The sequence below is a fragment of the Dermacentor andersoni genome, chromosome 5, assembly GCF_023375885.2.
Source record: "Dermacentor andersoni chromosome 5, qqDerAnde1_hic_scaffold, whole genome shotgun sequence".
In the NCBI taxonomy this organism is placed as follows: Eukaryota; Metazoa; Arthropoda; class Arachnida; order Ixodida; family Ixodidae; genus Dermacentor; species Dermacentor andersoni.
The window spans coordinates 158,021,640-158,040,728 of NC_092818.1; the positions used below are offsets into that span (position 1 = coordinate 158,021,640).

Sequence of the window (19,089 nt, forward strand, 5' to 3'; positions counted from 1 at the left end):
TCGCGTTTCCCCACACAGAACGCGAGCCAGCAAATGAGCCATACCTCGCGGCACTCCGCAAATGGCGCCGACGGCGTTCGGGCTCGGCATCTTGCAGTCGTCTAAAAAGGCCGCTTTTAATATCCGCGCTGTCACTGCAGCGACAGCGCGGATATTAGCGAAGGTTGGGAGAAATTATCCGTTTCTGTACGACAAGCGCCATGCCAAGAACTAGTATACCGTGTTGTGAAGGAGAAACTGACGTGAAAAATAAAAGCGCGCAAACTCAACACGTGCGCACAAAACTGCAAAAAAAAAAAAATAATAGCAAGGAATAATTAGAGCACATTCGGTTAGGTAACTCTGATAGTAAAATATCGCACGCTCTGCTCGTTTTCGCGGTTATTCGAGAGATGTCAGCAGCTCCAGCGGTTCTAAGGGCGACCAATGTGAAGGACGCGGCATTTCGGCCGCTAAAAGGATCCCACGCCGATTTGGCCGCCGATGGCCCAATGTGAACGAGCCACAAGTACTCGCTCATCCCGCGCACAACAGCCGCAAAGTGAGTCAACCTTGCTTTGTTCTCGCCCCTCTGCCAACGCTCTTCGAGACGCACTTTCTGAAAGTATGAGTATCAATGCATCCAGGCATGTATGTTTGGAGTCTTTCTGTTCTACAATAAAGCGTGCTGGATCCACCGGCTTCCAATGCCTGGTAATAATTTCTACAAGTGCGGGTTCAACACCTTTTTTGACAGGTTTGTCGAGTTACACTACAATAAATTTCTTGTTCTCGATTATACGTCAAAACAAACATTCATGTAACTAAAGTAATATACCTGCGTGCAACGCTCAATGTCTAGATTCGGGGGAGACACACACACACACGTTTCCCGCCAACCAGGTGGCGCGCCGACTGAGGACATGAAAAAAAAAAAAAAAAACAGCCGCGCTTCTATAGCTTTGTAATTCAATGACGACTAAGGCCTCGGTCCCAATTGACTATTGCCTCGTGAACGGTCGATCAGCTAACCGATTTCGGAAAACGGTCTGCGAGAGACGGCGCGCCTTAACTTCGCGTGACTACGGTACATCCGCGTCGTCACAGCAGGACTGCTGCTGCAGCGCGCGTGGCGGTCGCACTTGCAGCGCGCGGCGCTGCCGTAAAGCCGCGAGCGACACTGAACCCGCCGCCAAGAGGCCGCGATCCGCGGCACAGAACGTCGTTCGTCATCCCACGGCTGCGAGCAAGGCCGGTGATCCCACGTGCTTCACAAGGTCGACAACACTGCCGCGGCGCACTATGAATTCTTTCTTCTCCTCTTTTTTTTTTTTTTAATTTTTCGCACGTGTCATTTTATACGTCCACCGCCGTAGCAATCTGAGCGCACGCTGCACGAGGCACAAAAGAACAAAACGACGTAACTGCGCAAAAACACTGCGCTACTATTGCACAGAAAGTCAAGAAGTCGGGATAGAATGTCGCTAGATCGCGCCCGTTGATTTCTGCGCTGTACATCGTTGCTTTTCAAAAAAAATTGAGCGTGCTCTTCTTTTCCCGGTTTCCAATCCCTAATTTCTTTATATTGTCTCATTCGACGGGGAGGGAAGGGGATACATGGGCCCGCCATAAAAAACTTCCCCAGGACATATTTCGCCTGTGTTTGAATATCAGCAACTGTACGAGAAATTTCGCGCGTATTCGGGAAGTTGCGAATAACGAATCGAATATAGTGCCATGCGATTCGATCCTCGAATGGAATAGTCACTACTTTCAAGTTCGACTACTTCTCGAACAGTTTTCGAATAGTGCACATTGGCAAAAGTGCACGCTCACCTGTGAAAGTGAAGCAAAATTTAAGCAAATTTCATCCCTGCCACAGCGGACATAATGGACGGGAAGTTACGTGAGTACGCTGCGTTGCTGTGGGAACCAGACTTCTCCAACTAAAGCGCAGTCGTCATACGCACTCAAGTATCGCTCAGACATGACGTTAGGCGATGGCTAGTGTTCGATAATATTTACCAATGCTGCAACTTTTGTTCGTTTAGGACTAACTCTGAGCACTCTTGATTGCAACATTATTTGATATGGTAGTGGCGCCACCTGCAGCGACCATTTTAACTCCATCATGCGCCTCACTCAGCCATCCCTGCGTCCAAAGCGCATTTTCGTTTTAGTCTCGAACGTATACACAAATGCTAACGGGCTCGTAAGAAAGACTTATAAAATTTCATTCTGGCAATGCACGACCCCGCATGTTGGAAGAAAAAAAAAAAACAACTTGTTTATTTGTTTATGATGCTCCGTTCTAGCTTTCGATAAAGCGTACTTCTTGACGTGTAGTGTAAGAACAGAAACTTGCTAATGCAGCGAACAATGTTTTGCTACAATATCGAAAAAAAAAAAGATTTATTCGAAAACTATTCGAAAGATATTGGATATTCCATCCGATTTTCGCAATATTCGATTGGTATTCGATTCCGTCCAAAATTTAATATTTGCACACTCCTACGAAATTTATATATCTATCCTCTATATAGACCATAAACATACTTCCATACACAGTTTAGAATGTCATAATTTTACGATTGTTGTTAACTGCCGCGTGCGAGCCTATCAAGATTACGTATACAGGCGAAAGGGAACATCCACATAAGTGGGCCAGTTATTTTCACGGCCGGATAATTAGGTGTCCAACAGGATTTCTGGATACCTCGGGTGCGAAAGCGTAACGTTCATAGTGCAGAAGAGATAGGAAACGCTTCGTGCCACCAGCTAATGAACCGAAGCACGCAGCCACGAGGGAACATTCAAACTATAGTAGGTGTCACTTTAAACAAAAGAAAAATATGAAGAAAAAAGCATACCTAGTAATGTTTAAACGCAGTGACAACGAGGACAAGCAAGTGGACACATATACACACACACACAGCTCCTGTGAGCGTCCACTTGCTAGTCCTCCTTGCCGATGCGCTTAAACAATCCTAAAGTATGTCTCAGCAACAAGGCCAAACGTCTACGCTCGATAATAAAGCAGTAGCAAATACAGCGCTGTCCAACTCGAAGATAATTTGTACGGAGGCCTTCCTTCTCCTGCTGCGAGGGCCAATTACGTTCGCCCATTTCCATGGAGATGACGGCAGTAACCAACTTTCAGTATCGGTGCCCTCTCCGGGACATCCGTTTTGAAGGGCGGAGGCACAGCGGGAAGAGAGAGAGAGTAAAACATCTTTATTAATAATAATATTTCAATGGCCAGAGCAGTGTGGGAGGAACCCTCATTCCAGGGTCCCTAAGATGATTAGATACAGCGCGGTTTGGCGGCTCATCTCGTGCGAGGCCGGGATACGTCAAGAGATTCGATTCCTTCTCGCGCTTCGTCGGTGGCCCGAGATGCACTCCACTCTCATGTTATCACGCGATCGGCTGGTCGTGAATTGTGAACGATACGGAAGAAATAGAATCGAGCGAAAGAACTCACTACGTTACAGTGGCCCTGAACTATTACATGTTGTCGCCGGGCGGGCAGGTTTGCACAGCCACATCACACAAGTGAGGAGCCGCCGCTTCCGCTGCCGAGAGTATCGCGTGAGGCAAAGCGCGGAACCTCGCTTGTCGCTGTCCCTCCCCGTTTGATTGCGTACGGTTTATCGGTCCCGCTGCGCGATAGACTGGGAATGATTACGGACGAAAGATTGACGATGAATATATACGCAACGTGCCGTTCGAAGACGGCCTTTCCCCTGTTGAGAAGGAATTCCTGAGGTTACCTGAAACAACTGATCGAGGACCTGATCAGACCGTTTGTTTAAGCGAAGTATCCGTGGGATTTACTGATTAAGAAAATGTGCAGCATAGAAGTCTCCCTAAACTAAGGTTCGAAACGCTGAACGCCAACAACGTACCATAAAAAAGGATGTCGAGGACGACGCAACAACGAGCAAGATAAAGGGAAATTATATACAGTTAAAAGATTGCAAATAAGGCATCGAATGAGAGCACGTCCTAGTTGAAATTGAGCAAGAAGCTTAGCAGGTCACGTGATTCAGAAAGCCGACAACGATTGGCTTATTGGAGTAACAAAGTTGAAGCCAAGCAAAAGAAGACGCAGACAAGGATGACAGAAAATCATATCATGAAGTATGCGGTTACATAGTGGTTTCAATTCACAAAGACCAGGGGTAAACGGAAATGTTTGGTAAAGGCCTTACTAATGATGATGATCACCTGTGACATCACGGCTAATAGAAAATACGTCCGCTGCTTAGATTTGTTGTGAAAGGTAGCTAAAGTCAGAAGATTGGCTGTTCGTTAACCTTGAGCATAGACAAGATGAAAGAGAAACGAGAGGGAGAACGTGTGGACTACAGCAGTTGATACTCGAATCTGAGCGCAAAAAGCTGGAATTTTTGTTCTGAATGCAAGAAATGAATAATAGAGTTTTAAAATTATGTATGAGAACACGGCATTCATTTGAGAAGATATGTGAAGGCGCTATTGAGGAAAGCCTCAACAACGAAACGCTTATGAAGAAGACGGAGATTGAAAGGGCACTCGGAACAATTTCACTAAAAACAGCGACCCGGCGTAAAACTTGTATAGAGGCGATACGGAATGACTAATGAGCTTCAATTGTATACAAAATAGATATGTTCCCACACGAGATACATTAAGACATTTCTCAATCACTGTTACATGCCTGCGCTCTTCTGTGCCACAAAGCAGTTGGATTATAACCTTTGGGGTTAATGCTGGAAGAACTATTGAAGCCAAAGGAATTGTGTTCGTAATGATTTGTATACTCCGTTTCACACATAACAGGCGATGCTACGGAAGCTATGTAGGTAGTGTGGTCTCACTCAGGGCATTTATCATTATTATGAGAAGAAAAACGAGACGGTAGGCATTTCGCAGTGCAATTCACTTAATCTGCCATGCTTTACGGGAAATGGCGGAGCCAGGAGGGATGGGGGGAGGGGGGGGGGGGTGCGCTGACAGGTCAGGTGCCCTTTGAGCACCGCCCTGGCGAGATAAATTCAACCTGCTCCCACTACGCTAATTTCAGCATTTTCTTTGTATATCTTCAATATTACGAACGGAAGATCGCTGCGCGAATTCTCCCACATACTGACCAATGTTCCTGCATTTCTTTGCTTCATTACGCTCCTGCAATCTGCGATAATTTGCTCCAAACTCAACGAGCATCGCGCTACATAAGTCCAGATGGCACGTGCGCCTATACCCACCGCGGTAGTCCAGTGGCTATGGTGTTGCGCTGCTGAGCTAAAGTTCGCGCGTTCGATCCCCACTGTTGCGGCCGAATTTCGATGAAGGCAGGATGCAAAAAAAAAAAAAAGAAGAAAAAAAAACACTGGTCTTCTGAGATTTGGGTGCGCGTTAGAGCACTCCAGGTAGTAGAGCTTAATCGGGAGTCCCCAAACTGCGGCGTGCCTCATGATCAGATCGTGGTTTTGACAAGTAAAACCCCAGAACTTAATCTTCTTGGAGCGAGCGTCACGGCGAACTTAGATATTTGGTCGCTTGGAATGTAATGCGGCACAATCATTTGAAAGAAGAGCATCATGCAATCTAAAGGAACGACTGCCAAAATCGACATGCGAAGGGCACTCCGAACACCCCCGGCCCTCCCTCCCTACTCCCCGTTCCGCCTTCGAAAATGGCACCGCGTTTCGGCGGCGGCTTTGCTATGGCAATAGCTGCACGCGATCTAGTAAATGTCATCGTCGGGCGCGAACGCAAAAACGGAAGCACGAGAGACTTCCCCGTTTCGACCGCCCTATGACCTCAGGCGAGCTTTATTCTTGCCTTGGTTTCCCACCTTTCGGCCGCCCATTATAGCACGAGCTCAGCCTTCTCGTTGGTGTCCGCGTACACATTTGCCCCGTGTGCTATACAAGTCATCCGTCTACTCTATTTTCATTTCTTCTTTCTTTTTAACAACGACAAACGCAGGTCAACTAGTTTTGTCTGTGAACAACGGATTTGGTTTGGATGGTTGGTTGTTCCTCAGTTTAACGGTGCAAGCCACTGTATAGAACCGAACAGTAGGAGGAGTGAATAACATAAAAGAAGATCTTCAGGAATACAGGTTGGGACGAAATGTACAACAGAAAATCTTGAAAACTTCGTCGCTACAGATAGGAACTGAATAACTAAATAAATATTAACGTAAAAAATTATACATCAGGAGAAAATCTGGCATGCGACGCTTCTTGTATAACCCCCCCCCCCTCCACCCCCAACCCCAGATATACATAAAAAATTCACATTCCTGCGGCTAAAACTCGGAGCGGTCGCACCAAATGATATGACTACTGGACGAGTGAAATACGGAATAACCTTTCGAAAAGGATTCTCCGAACTAAATTCCTTCGAACTAAAAAATTGCAGATAAAGAAATGTTCGAAAGGATCACTCGCAATAAAGAAATGGCATAAATGGGACGGAGCCAGACTAGATAGTTGCGTAAGCGAAACTTCAAACTTGGGCTGTCGCCTTCGCCGAGTCGCATGTTCATTTATTTGTTTCTTTCTTGCCTTGCAAGTGAGAATAAGGGGGGGGGGGGGTCTGCTCGTTGGCGTTCACGCCTTTGTAACCCAAATAACCGAAATACATATAATCATAAAGAGTCCCTTCACGTAATCAAACCGTCAGCTACTGTGAAATGGAGCGTAGATTCGCAGCTACCAACACCGCGTCGTGCTGAATACACATGTAAGCGATGATGGCGACTGGTATTGAACTCTTCTCGCTCAATGCTATCAACAAATTTCGTCATGTCCCACGGTTACAAGAAAGTATAGCGCGTGGGATACACATTCGCGTAGGACGTTCAGCTTTAAATAAAACTGGCTATGTTTTATGAAGAAAAGTAGGAATAATGATGGAATATTAAGAAAGTAGGAATAAGAAAAGTATTAAGAAAAGTAGGAAGGTACCTATAAAGAAAGGAGACAGACAAGGAGACACAATCTCTCCAATGCTATTCAAGCAATTAAACTGGGAAGGTTTAGGAGTAAGGATCGACGGCGAATGCCTCAGCAACCTTCGGTTTGCCGATGACATTGTTCTATTCAGCAACACTGCGGACGAGTTACAACAAATGGTTGAGGACCTTAACAGAGAGAATGTAAAAGTGGGGCTGAAGATTAATATGCAGAAGACAAAGGTAATGATGAATAACCGGGCAAGGGAACACGAATTCAGGATCGCCAGTGAGCCTCTAGAGTCTGTGAAGGAGTACGTTTACCTAGGTCAACTAATCACAGGGAACCCTGTCCATGAGAAGGAAATTCACAGAAGAATAAAAATGGGTCGGATCTCATACGGCAGACATCGTGAGCTCCTGACTGGAAGCTTACCGTTATCATTGAAAATGAAGGTATACAATCAGTGCATTTTACCGGTGATGACATATGGGGCAGAGACTTGGAGAGTGACAAAGAAGCTTGAGAACAAGCTAAGGACTGCGCAAAGAGCGATGGAACGAAGAATGCTAGGCATATCTTTAGGAGACAGAAAGGGAGCGGTTTGTATCAGAGAGCAAACTGGTATAGACGACATTCTAATTGACATGAAGAATAAAAAAAATGGCGCTGGGCAAGTCATGTAATGCGTAGAGTAGATAACCGTTGGACCATTAGGGTGACATAATGGGTACCAACAGAAGGGAAGCGCAGTAGAGGACGACAGAAGACTAGGTAGTGCGACGAAATTAGGAAATTCGCGGGTGCTAGTTGGAATCGGCTGGCGCAGGACGGGGGTAATTGGAGTTCGCGGGGAGAGGCTTTCGTCCTGCAGTGGACATAAAATAGGATGATGACGATGATGTGTTTTTAGAAAGACTCACGGGACAAGACACCCAACTTGTATACCTTTGGCCAAGCCGCAGCTTATGGTTCTGCTGAAAGGCTCTTAAGGTTGAGAAAGTTAATGCGAGAAGCGATGTTCTGGAAGGCTTACGAGACTTCTAGAACATCGCTTCTCGCATTAAATGAAATGTTAAGCATGGTGCAAATTAAAATGTTAATCATAGCTGGCTTTACTGTGTGACGCTCGCCTACGGAGCCGCTTAAAGTCGTTCAATGCGCTGTATGTGACCAACGTTAGCATAGAGGTGCAATCGATGTTTGCGAATGGTACAGAAACTGTTCGTCCGACTACCATTCGGTTGAAATGACTGCGCTGGCATGTTGTTAAAATTAAATTACGGGGTTTTACGTGCCAAAACCACGATCTCATTATGAGGCACGCCGTAGTGAAGGACTCCGAAAATTGCGACCAGCTGGGGTTCTTTAACGTGCACCTAAATCTAAGTACACGGGTGTTTTCGCATTTCTCCATCATCGAAATGCGGCCGCCGCGGCCGGGATTCGATCCCGCGACCTTGTGGTTAGCAGCCCAACACCACAGCCACTAAGCAACCACGGCGGGTGCTGGCATGTTGTGATGCGAGGGCATCTGCGGTAGTGAAAAAAGGCGTGCACAAAGTTATGCGCGGGTAAAATTTATAACAGTGCAGATGAAATTCAATGCGAAGTCGTTTTCGTGGAAAGTGAAGCTTTAGTGGCATCAAAACATCAAATAAGTGCAGTAGACTACGCACAAATAGTCGACTGCCTACCACTAGAGACAGACAGACTTATTGTGCAGAGTTCAAGCGCATTTCACCGAAAGTAATCTTATCTTCATATCCGACAGCGTCATTAAATGATACCGTCAGACAAGAGTCATCGGAACATGCCTCTTCTTCCACGAAACCCTCGGGGATTTTCTTCCGCAAGAGGTTGATGCAACCATTTAGCAAATAAACGCTGCAAGAGGGGGCGACAATCCGCTGTCGCTCCCGGTCGCGTTGCTGCAACCGCCACAACAACCAAAGAGAACAGCTCAGTTATCTAATAGATAGACGTCCACAGTTCACGGTCACTACAGTGGCTAGTCGCTGAGCGAAAAGCTCCGACAAGCGGAAACGTTTATTCGGGTAAACGGAAAACAGCATTTTCAGAATCATGACCATCAATCAGGGAACTAAGGAAGGGTGTGTTCAGGACGAGTGCTCACTGCTGACACGGCGAGGAAAAGAACAAGAAAAGAAAAAGCTAGTCCCTCAAAGAGATTGTGCTTATTCGAGGAAGTCATGAGCTTTTGACCTCGCTCAACTTCACAAAAGCGACTGCCCTCTGCAATGTAGCGCCAAGCACTACAAAAGTGGGGCTGTTTTTCTTCATCCAGCGGTGATAACGGAGCCAGCAGCTAGACCTTATCCTCGCCGGCGCTCGAAGACTGAACACACAAACGAGAGGAGCCGGTTGTGTTGAGTAACGCGCCTCGTAAGAATGACGCTGGTGCAAGAAGGGGACATGAATACGATCGTGAAGGCCTGCAGTAGCTCGACCGTTGCGACACGCCGACAGGTAGCAAGCGCCCCGCACGCTCGCGAGTCCACTATCGCGCGCCACGAAGACGGCCTCCCACGCCGGCGGGAATACGATCATTGGCCGTGCACACTCGTTCTCGTCTGGTACTGTTATCGGAAGAGACCGGAGAACATCGGTCTCGTTGCGGACACACTCTCGAGAGGTGGGGGATGCATACGCGAAACGGTGGCCGATACACAAGAGACGATCACGCGAGCCCGGCAAGGCTCGGCACAACACGAGCACCGTGTTATCTTTTAGCACTCGCGCTAGGGAGATGAGACCACTGCACCGAAAGCGTGCCGACCGGCACATGCATGCGCACGGGGCAGCCTACGAAAACAAAAACAATCATGCACTGCGTCGTCGCCCTCGTCGCACGGCACGGCCCCACTCGCTGCATACGCAATTAGGAAAGGATCACACGCTGAAATACGCCACAGACGTAGCGCGCAGGTCTACGGCATCTCACGGCGAGGCCTCCAACGCCACCGAAAATTAAGGAATAGCTCTGGCGAGGTCAAGGACCGCCGAATCAGGTGTTCCGTCTCAGGTGCGGGAGATGTTCCGTCATCGACTGCTATCAAAATAAACATAGTGGGTGAAGCCAGCGGGGCTTACCTTCGTTTTGGTGATGACATGGTTGGCTAGTCGTACCACTGCGAAGTTTCCTTTGCCGATCGTCTTTTCCAGTTCGTAAAATCCGACTCGAACCAGCCCCGCACAACCCGACGCCCTTACCCTGTCAGCCGCCATGTTGTGGCGCGCCGCACGCATGCGCCACACACTTACTCTCGTAGCCGGGCGCTGGACGAGCTTCCCCATTCAAAGCAACTTGCTATGTCGCGACACGACGCTGGACGTGCACACTGGTCGACCCTATGTTCGCGGCACACTTTCAGTGGGTCACCCATAGTCCCGGTCGACGAGCGGGCGAGCCTCCGCCGCACTGCCTCCACGATCTCGGCCGTCTCGGCGCTAGCAGACGCATCCAACACATCTGCCTGCTGCGGCCGAGGCTAGGCGAGTGGAGAGAAGAAGCCGCCGGGCAAGGAGGAGGACGGCCGCCTCCTTACGTCACGCTGTCGTGCCGACGATCCGCCAAACACACGTGATGGTCACGGCTTGCTCGGGGAAGCGCTGCGGCCCTTGCAGCTGCAGCTGCAGTAACGTCAGTCCAGCGACGGTGTCCGTGACGGGCCGACATCTCGACATTGCGGAACGTGGGGCGGCCTCCGCTGCTCCGCAACCCGGCTTGCGGAGACGAGCCGGGAGCCGGACCGAATGCGCGACAGTCCCGAAGCCAAGCAAATGTGCGGGGAGTCGACCGGCCGGGGCGAGATCTGGCGCTCCCCGCTGAGACCTTGAAAGCCGCGCGAATGACGTCAAACGGCGTCAGGTCGCCATGGCGACCAAGCCGCTGCCGCCGCGCCGTCGGCGATGCCCTCGTTCAGTTGTTCGGTCCGCACACAGTGTGTATCGGAAGTGCACAATAGCTGAAAGCGCGCCGGGCCTGCGGCGGTAGACCCAGTGCACCTCGGTTTTGCAGCTGCGCAGCGCTAAGCTCTTGTTGCAGACAACGCGGCGCCTCTGAGCACGGAGGCAAAACAAAGAGCGGAAATAAAGACGGGGTGCAAAGTGCCCGTATCGTCATGTATCATAAAGGGAATGATCGTAGCAATACAGCACGTGTACGTTAGTGTTCGTCTCATAAAGCAAACGACGCTTTGATGCTTTTCATAAGCACTCTTTGCGCGTTCTTGGAGCAGAACAAAGCAGAGCTTGCGCCATCAATTAAACTGCGGATTTCGTGACCACATCGCAGGTCGCACAATCAGCTATTTGTTGTTTGTCTGCGTTAAAAAAAAAAAAGGCGAAAGAAAGAAAACATATATGCAAAGTTGAAGGAGCGTCAGATGTTTTCGAAAGGCCTGTCCAAATTTCTATATCATACAGTTTCTTTTTATCATTTGCATAGTGCCGCTAACTACTGGCATAGAAAATTAATAATTTGCTTTCTTGCACTCACGTTTTTAACGTTCTAATCGGGTAAGTGGCTAACCTGTTTGATGAGTGAAAATATCTCTGGATGAAACCTTGCATGAGAAAAGCACCATGGCTTTATTTTACAGCGTAAGCTGTTATGGGCTCATTCCAACAGCCGGTTCGGCCACAGAACACCTATGTTCGGCTGCCGGTGTTGCCCGCGAAATAGCCGCGCGACTGGCCGCTCGAGGCACTTTGCGTGTATTCGCGAGCTTCTTTCACACTCGGAAAAAACTTTTATGTAGCGCGTACTGAGGAACAAACGGCTGTATCGAGAGTTTTTCATGTTGCTCTACAATTTTCTCACTGATACTTTTTAATGTAATTATAATATCTGAGAAGTTTATTAATTAATCAGTACGAATTATCTAATTAGGTGGAATGAAAAAATAATCTGAGTATCTCCAAGCGACGGCAAACAACGTTACCTTGGTCCTGTCCAGCTACGTGGCAGTCGCATATCCTTAAACTCTGGCTAAAGTTAGCTGGGACACCCTGTATATCGAGAGAAGGTGCCTTGGATTTATTCGTACTATTTTAAAGGTACACCGATCGACTTGCTGACCTTAATTACCCGATTCACCTGCGGACAGCTACAACAGCTGCATATAGCAACTTTAGTACTAATAAACTAATTATTTAATCTCATGACTAAATAAATAAAATTCGAGGTCACTGCGCTGACGAAATATTTGATTTGTATATCTTATGTTCTAATAAAGAAAGAAAGAAAGAATGAAAGAAAAGAAAGAAAGACGTAGTTATCCATAGGTAGATATGATCGAATGCGAAGAGCACTGCATGCCACCACAAAAAGTCGAGTGTTCGACTCCCACCCACGATCGTGGGTTCGAGTCTCTTGACTATATTTCAGTTAACTATGCCTTAATTAACTTCGCCTAATTCACTCTGCCTTAATTAGCTTTGCCTTAACTGACGTCGCCAACTGCCTCGATCGGCTCAATTGGTTTCCCTTTACTTTTTGGACTATCTTGTGGTCGCGCTAACGCCACCTCATGAGCCATACAATGCGTTTGCATCAATAATTAATTAGTACTAATCAGCAACAACTGATTACAGCTACTAATCAGCCGCTTACAGCTACACATCAGCAACAGCTGATTAGTAGAGCGCAGCAGACGGCCAGGGCTGCTGCGGCCCTGGACTAAGGACTTCACAGCACACTCCGGGGGAGCGCAGTAGCATTTTCACAGCTACGTAAACATTTTTAATCAATCTGCTATAAAAACAATCAAAAACGTATCAGTGAAAACTCTTGCTGCGTTCGTAAGTTGCAAAGTCGCAGGAACCGAGTACCTTCGCCAACAGCTGCACCCGCATGGATGGATGGATGGATGTTATGAGCGCACCCTTTGGAACGGGGTGGTGGGTTGCGCCACCAAGCTCTTGCTATTATACTGCCTAATGTCCTACCTAGGTTAAACAGGGGGAAAAAAAGAAAAAAGAACACTGTGAACTCCCACAACCAAATTTTCTGATTCCCTTTTGCGAACTGTGCTTTTGTACGTCTCCGTATTTTGTCGTTTCCCTACTTTTCTTACACCAATCCTCCAATCGCCTCTTACTAATCCCTATCACGGACATGTTTACTTTTCCACTGCTCTCGCTGAACCCAAGGGCTTCAAGGAGGCCATCATCATCATCATCAGCCTGGTTACGCCCACTGCAGGGCAAAGGCCTCTCCCATACTTCTCCAACTACCCTGGTCATGTACTAATTGTGACCATGTTGTCCCTGCAAACTTCTTAATCTCATCCGCCCACCTAACTTCCTGCCGCCCCTGCTACGCTTCCCTTCCCTTGGAATCCAGTCCGTAACCCTTAATGACCATCGGTTATCTTCCCTCCTCATTACATGTCCGGCCCATGCCCATTTCTTTTTCTTGATTTCAACTAAGATGTCATTTACCCACGTTTGTTCCCTCACCCAATCTGCTCTTTTCTTATCCCTTGAAGTTACACCCATCATTCTTCTTTCCATAGCTCGTTGCGTCGTCCTCAATTTCAGCAGGACCCTTTTGGTAAGCCTCCAGGTTTCTGCCCCATACGTGAGTACTGGTAAGACACAGCTGTTATACACTTTTCTCTTGAGGGATAGTGGCAACCTGCTGTTCTTGATTTGAGAATGCCTGCTAAACGCCCCCCAGCCCATTCTTATTCTTCTGGTTATTTCAGTCTCATGATCCGGATCCGTGGTCACTACCTGCCCTAAGTAGATGTATTCCCTTACCACTTCCAGTGCCTCGCTGCCTATCGTAAACTGCAGTTCTCTACCGAGACTATTAAACATTATTTTAGTTTTCTGCAGATTAATTTTCAGACCCACCCTTCTGCTTTGCCTCTCCAGGTCATGAGCATGCATTGTAATTGGTCTCCTGAGTTACTAAGCAAGGCAATATCATCAGCGAATCTCAAGTTGCTAAGGTATTCTCCATCAACTTTTATACCCAATTCTTCCCGCTCCAGGTCTCTGAATACCTCCTGTAAACATGCTGAGAATAGCATTGGAGAGATCGTATCTCCCTGTCTGACGCCTTTCTTTATTGGGATTTTGTTGCTTTCTTTATGGAGGACTATGGTGGCTGTGGAGCCGCTATAGATATCTTCCAGTATTTTTACATATGGCTCATCTACACCCTGATTCCATAATGCCTCCATGACTGCTGAGGTTTCGACTGAATCAAACGCTTTTTCGTAATCAATGAAGGCTATATATAAGGGTTGGAAGTGGTGCCTAAATCGGCCGCTGCGTAGACGTCTTCACATTCTAATAAAACATGCTCCATAGTTTCCCTAGCTTTACCGCAGCAATCACATGCTTCTTCTTCCTTCTTATATCTCGCTTTATAGGTGCGTGTTCTAAGGCATCCCGATCTCGCTTCGAAAAGTAATGAGCTTCCCTTTGAGTTATCATAATTGGTTTCTTTCCTGATTTCGTTTTTTCTTTTTAAGTAGCTACTCATGGCAGGTTTCTTTTCCATTGCCGCCACCCATGAGATTATTTCAGCCTCTCTCACTTCCCGCTTGACGTTCTTTGTTGCTGTGTTGCGCACCCTACAGGCCGCATACTTCCTGGTAAGCTTTCTAGTTCTTTTCCTCCACTGTGATTCAATGTTTTTTTTTTTCTGTACAGATACCTGAACACTCTTCCGGCCCATTTACTTGCTTCCATATCCCTCAGTCGTTCTTCATACTCAATTTTACTGCGAGCTTCCCTCACTTCAAGACTAGTCCAGCCCATATCACCCTGCACAGCTTCATTTGTAGTCTTCCCGTGAGCGCCCAATGCGAGGCGACCCACTGACCTTTGGTTCCTATCGAGTCCTGATTGTACCCCTGATTTAAGGCAAACAACCGCATTTCCAAAAGTAAGTCCTGGAACCATTATCACCTTTCCACATACCTCGGAGCCCCTCGTATACCTATTGTATCCCCATAGAGCTCTGTGCTTCATTATGGCTGTATTTCTCTTCCCTTTCACTGTTATTGTTTTTTCCTGTGTTTCCATATATCTATTGCCTTCGTTTATTCATATACCAAGGTATTTATATTCTGTTGCCCGAGGTATTTCCTGGCCCTGTATCGCCACTGTCTGTTCACTGTTTTCATTGAATACCGCATCACGTTCGGCGCTACCGCCCTCTGGCGGCAACCCAAGGCACGGGGGCATCCGCCATATACGGTGCCTACGCAGAGTTAAACAACTGAACCTAGTCTAGTAACGTTGCGCCGTCCAGTGTCCATCGCAGCTATCGCCAGGCCCCTACCCACCATGGGGCATTGCCAAAAGATGGTTGGATTGTCTTGAGAAAGAAAAAAATTACAGTGACGTTGCACTTTGTGAACGACGTTGACGCGCAAGCGTATGGGCAAAGTGTGGGTGCTATAGCGCACACGACACTATCGGCCCTCGGCGCGCCTGAATGCCTACACTGTCCGCATGGCAGATCGTATTCAAGACAGGGCTCGCGCGGGCGCGCCATACGCAGCAGCCGCCGGAGTATAACGCCCCGTTGTAAACATTCGCTCACTATCTAAATTACCTGGCATGGTGTCAGCGCGCACAGGCGGACATGAACACTTCACACTCAATGACCGCGAACACTCGCTGTTAAAATGCTGGCGTGAGGAATCGCGGCAGCAGCAGCGAGCGAAGTGATCTTCGTGCTGTCTATCGCTTCAACGCCAACTAAGCGGTGAGAACATAACGCATGCAAGGCTACGAGCCGTCGGCCCACCTAGACTGTGCCCTCAAAGCAGATCGCTGTCAAGTTAAAGCTAGTGCGGCCGAAGTTAATCTCCCTCCTCCCCGGTGCCATGGTGCCATGCGCACGACGGAATTCGGCGCGCTTCCTCCCCGTGCGCAAGCGAGATTGAGCTGCCATCGTCGGTTCGGCGAACCACGCTTTCACTCGCGGACACAGCGTATGGCGCGGGAGGACGATGTTACGAACCGAGTACGAATGTATCGCAAAGAAAACCTGTAGGAATTGCCAGAGGGCGTCAACCCAGCACGCATCCGCCTACCTTCCTCCTCCGCGAAGCTTCGCCTCCTTTTTCCGCCCCCACTTCGTTCAACGTTACCTACACATTCCTCTAGGTGGCAGTACGTTGCGGCGCGCTGTGCTCACTCGTTCGTACTTTCCCTGGTGCGCGATTTTCACCTTCAGGCGCCTTCCTCGTTCGCTTGCTTCGCGCCCTCAGACATCGCCGATTTGAAGAGCTGGCCAGTAAAGCTTGCGCGTAAAAAGTCACAGGCCGATGTCATGCATACATGAAATGTATGCATGCCATACCTAGAGAGAGAGAGAGAGAGAGAGGTAAAAGAGATACGAAAGGCAGGGAGGTTAACTGGAAGATAGATATCCCGTTTGCTACCCTGCACAGGGGAAGGCGTAAGGGGAGGCAGAAAGATAAAGAAAATGCACACACGTATAAGGGGGGATTAAATCAAGCAGGCTAGACGACTGTTTGTCACTCCCCCTCCCCTCCCCCCGCCCGTTTCAAAGGGGATGCCATTATATCATCATATACGTCATCATTAGCATCGCATCTTGCCACTTGTCACGCAATGTGAGATGCGCGACGCGTAGCGTCTATACGAGTGCACTTTACATTGCATCTGCATATTATTACACCACGTCGCACGCCATGCAGCAGTTGCATAGATAGCAGTACAAGGTTGTTTGGGTTTCATATCATGTATGTGGCTCCTACCCTCTTTGGGGGATTGGCCAAGAAAAGAATGGATTCTATTGAGGAAGAAAAAGAATACTAAGGAAAAATTATATGAATGCCAGAATGAAGAACATGTATAGCATAACTGATTAGATCAAGTAGGCCAGGTGACTGGCACCGGCCCGTTTCGAGGGGATGCCAACAAATCATCCTCAGCATCCAAACTTGCCACTCGTCACGTGATTAAAGCCCCTTGATAATTTGAAAGCAGCGACACTCTCCTCCCCGCAAGGCTTTCCTCCTCGATTCTCCTCGATTTCAACTTGGCTTATCCCTAAATTTAGGTTGACCAATCCCCAAATTTCAAGTTAGCCCACCGTCAGAGTTCAATTTGGCTTATCCCCTAATTTAAGTTGGTCAACCACCAAATTTTATTTGGCCCACCCCTAATTTTAGGTTTTCCCACGCCCAAATTTAAGTCAGACCACGTGAAAATTTCAAGTTGGCCCACCCACAAATTTCAGTGGGCCCACCTCCAAATTACAAGTCTGCGCAACCCCAAATTTCAAGTTCACTCACCCACAGATTTCAGTTGCCCCCCCCCCCCCCCCCCCCCCACTGTAAGCATTCCCATGAATTTTCTTAGGAGCCTTATCTCTTTTTATTTATTTCTTGGGGGGGGGGAGGTTAAATTGTTTCTTATTGTTTATGAAGCTACCTATCATCCACATTTACACTACCATAACTTATAAGTCTATTAACTGTGTAAACTACGCATTTGTGAGCAGATACAAGGCATTACCCTTTTCGCCTGACGGAGTGGGTAACTCGCCAAAGAATGCTTACGCATCAAAAACGCAATGTAGACTAGCTGGCGCTCATCACCCGCTGTGCCACGGGTATACTTGGCATTAATTTTTTCGGGGCCTGCGTTCATTGTATCTAAGTGACTGACACACGCATCGAAGTAAGCTGGAAAGAAAGCTCCTCGACAAGCCGCTATTTCAATTTTCGCTAAAACAGGCAACGCATCCTAACAACTACGAAAAGTGCGATTGAGAGGCCGTATCTTCGCGCATAATTGTTCATAGTGGAAAGCAGAACTTATAGTGCTGCATTTTCGACTGAATAACAGCTGACGACGTGCGACGTGATGAGTCCCAAAAGAATATTCAGCATACAGAGCACACCCCCATTTTTATGCAACGTACAAATTTTTGCAGTAAAACGCAGATGACAGGGCCGGAAGAACTAAAGCGAATGCAGCATTAGGGGATGCTCTGATACGAGCAATAATAAGGAATCATAGAAGGCGCGCGCGGCTACAACCAGGCAATGTCAGGCTCAGCCGACCATAGTGCGGAGAGCATGACAAGCCGCAGCTCGATGTCGACGCCGGGCGGACAGTTCAGACTGTTCTCGCGAAAACAACGCAAGGAGACTTCACCGCAACGACCCTGTAGTGCGTGCTGCTGAAAATGGAACTCCTCTGGAGCCGCTCCTCCAGCTTACGCTGTCACTGCTGAGCGTGCCGCGCAGACCTATGACTTTTTTAAAATGTTTATTCATAGACCCATTGTTAGGTTTTCTTTTTCAATACAATAATTGTTGCCCAAACGTGACAGGAAAAATTTAGAGGACGCTTAAACTTCGCCGTTAAGAGTGGGACGCGATAGCTTTCAAAAATTTCTGACTGTTTTTCACGCTTCCCGGCAACTGCAGCTTACGTAATTGTAATGTTTACCGGGAACCTATTTTTTTCCCTTTCTTTCTTTCTCTCTTTTTTCTGGTGTTGCATGAGCTTGCAGTCAAACATTGCAATGAATAATGACACTTCGGTCTATTGGGTAAGGGAGATGGCGTTCTGGGAGATGTTGTAATAAAACGTTTCAACTCAAGCTCTACCCTCTAGTCTATAGACTCACTGTATTGTCATCACTTTCTTTATTTGTTTTGTTTTATTCCACATTTAAAAACAAATTATTACTTCAATACAATGTGCCCGCGTATTCTATAAACTTTATCTTATGTACTTTATTTCTGCCATTTCTCGGATCTATAACATAATGTAACAACGCTTCAATAGTGCAGAAATGTGAAACGATGATATTGTATCGAGCGGCATGCTGTTGGGATCGGTCGTTGACTCGACGGAGCCAGTCGCTCACGGAGAACGCGACAGTGGTAAACGAGACAGCGCTCTCGTCAGAGCATTTCCAACTGCGGTGTTTCATGGCAACCAGTTGGACACCGCGAAACGGGTTTGAGCGATTTGCGAGGCGGCATCCTTTCAAACGACCTCGTGGTGCCTTTCTCTCCTTGTCATCGCTTCGACAATGGGGATTGTGTATCCTCGGTGTGTGTCCCTCTTTTCCTGTTCGCGCACAGTGACGTGTGCGTGTTAGGGGCCAATCTCTCCTCGG

General features: G+C 47.7%; 1 protein-coding gene across 1 annotated transcript in view; it reads right to left on the reverse strand.

Annotated features, from left to right (window-relative positions):
* Sik3 (Salt-inducible kinase 3) overlaps positions 1–11,291 on the reverse strand; it is a 122,740-nt gene extending 111,449 nt beyond the window's left edge. The window contains exon 1 of the mRNA XM_050178975.3: positions 10,044–11,291. Coding sequence (XP_050034932.1) covers positions 10,044–10,247 — 204 coding nt within the window. The 5' untranslated portion in view covers positions 10,248–11,291. The remainder of the gene's footprint in view (positions 1–10,043) is intronic.
* Positions 11,292–19,089: the final 7,798 nt, after the last annotated feature.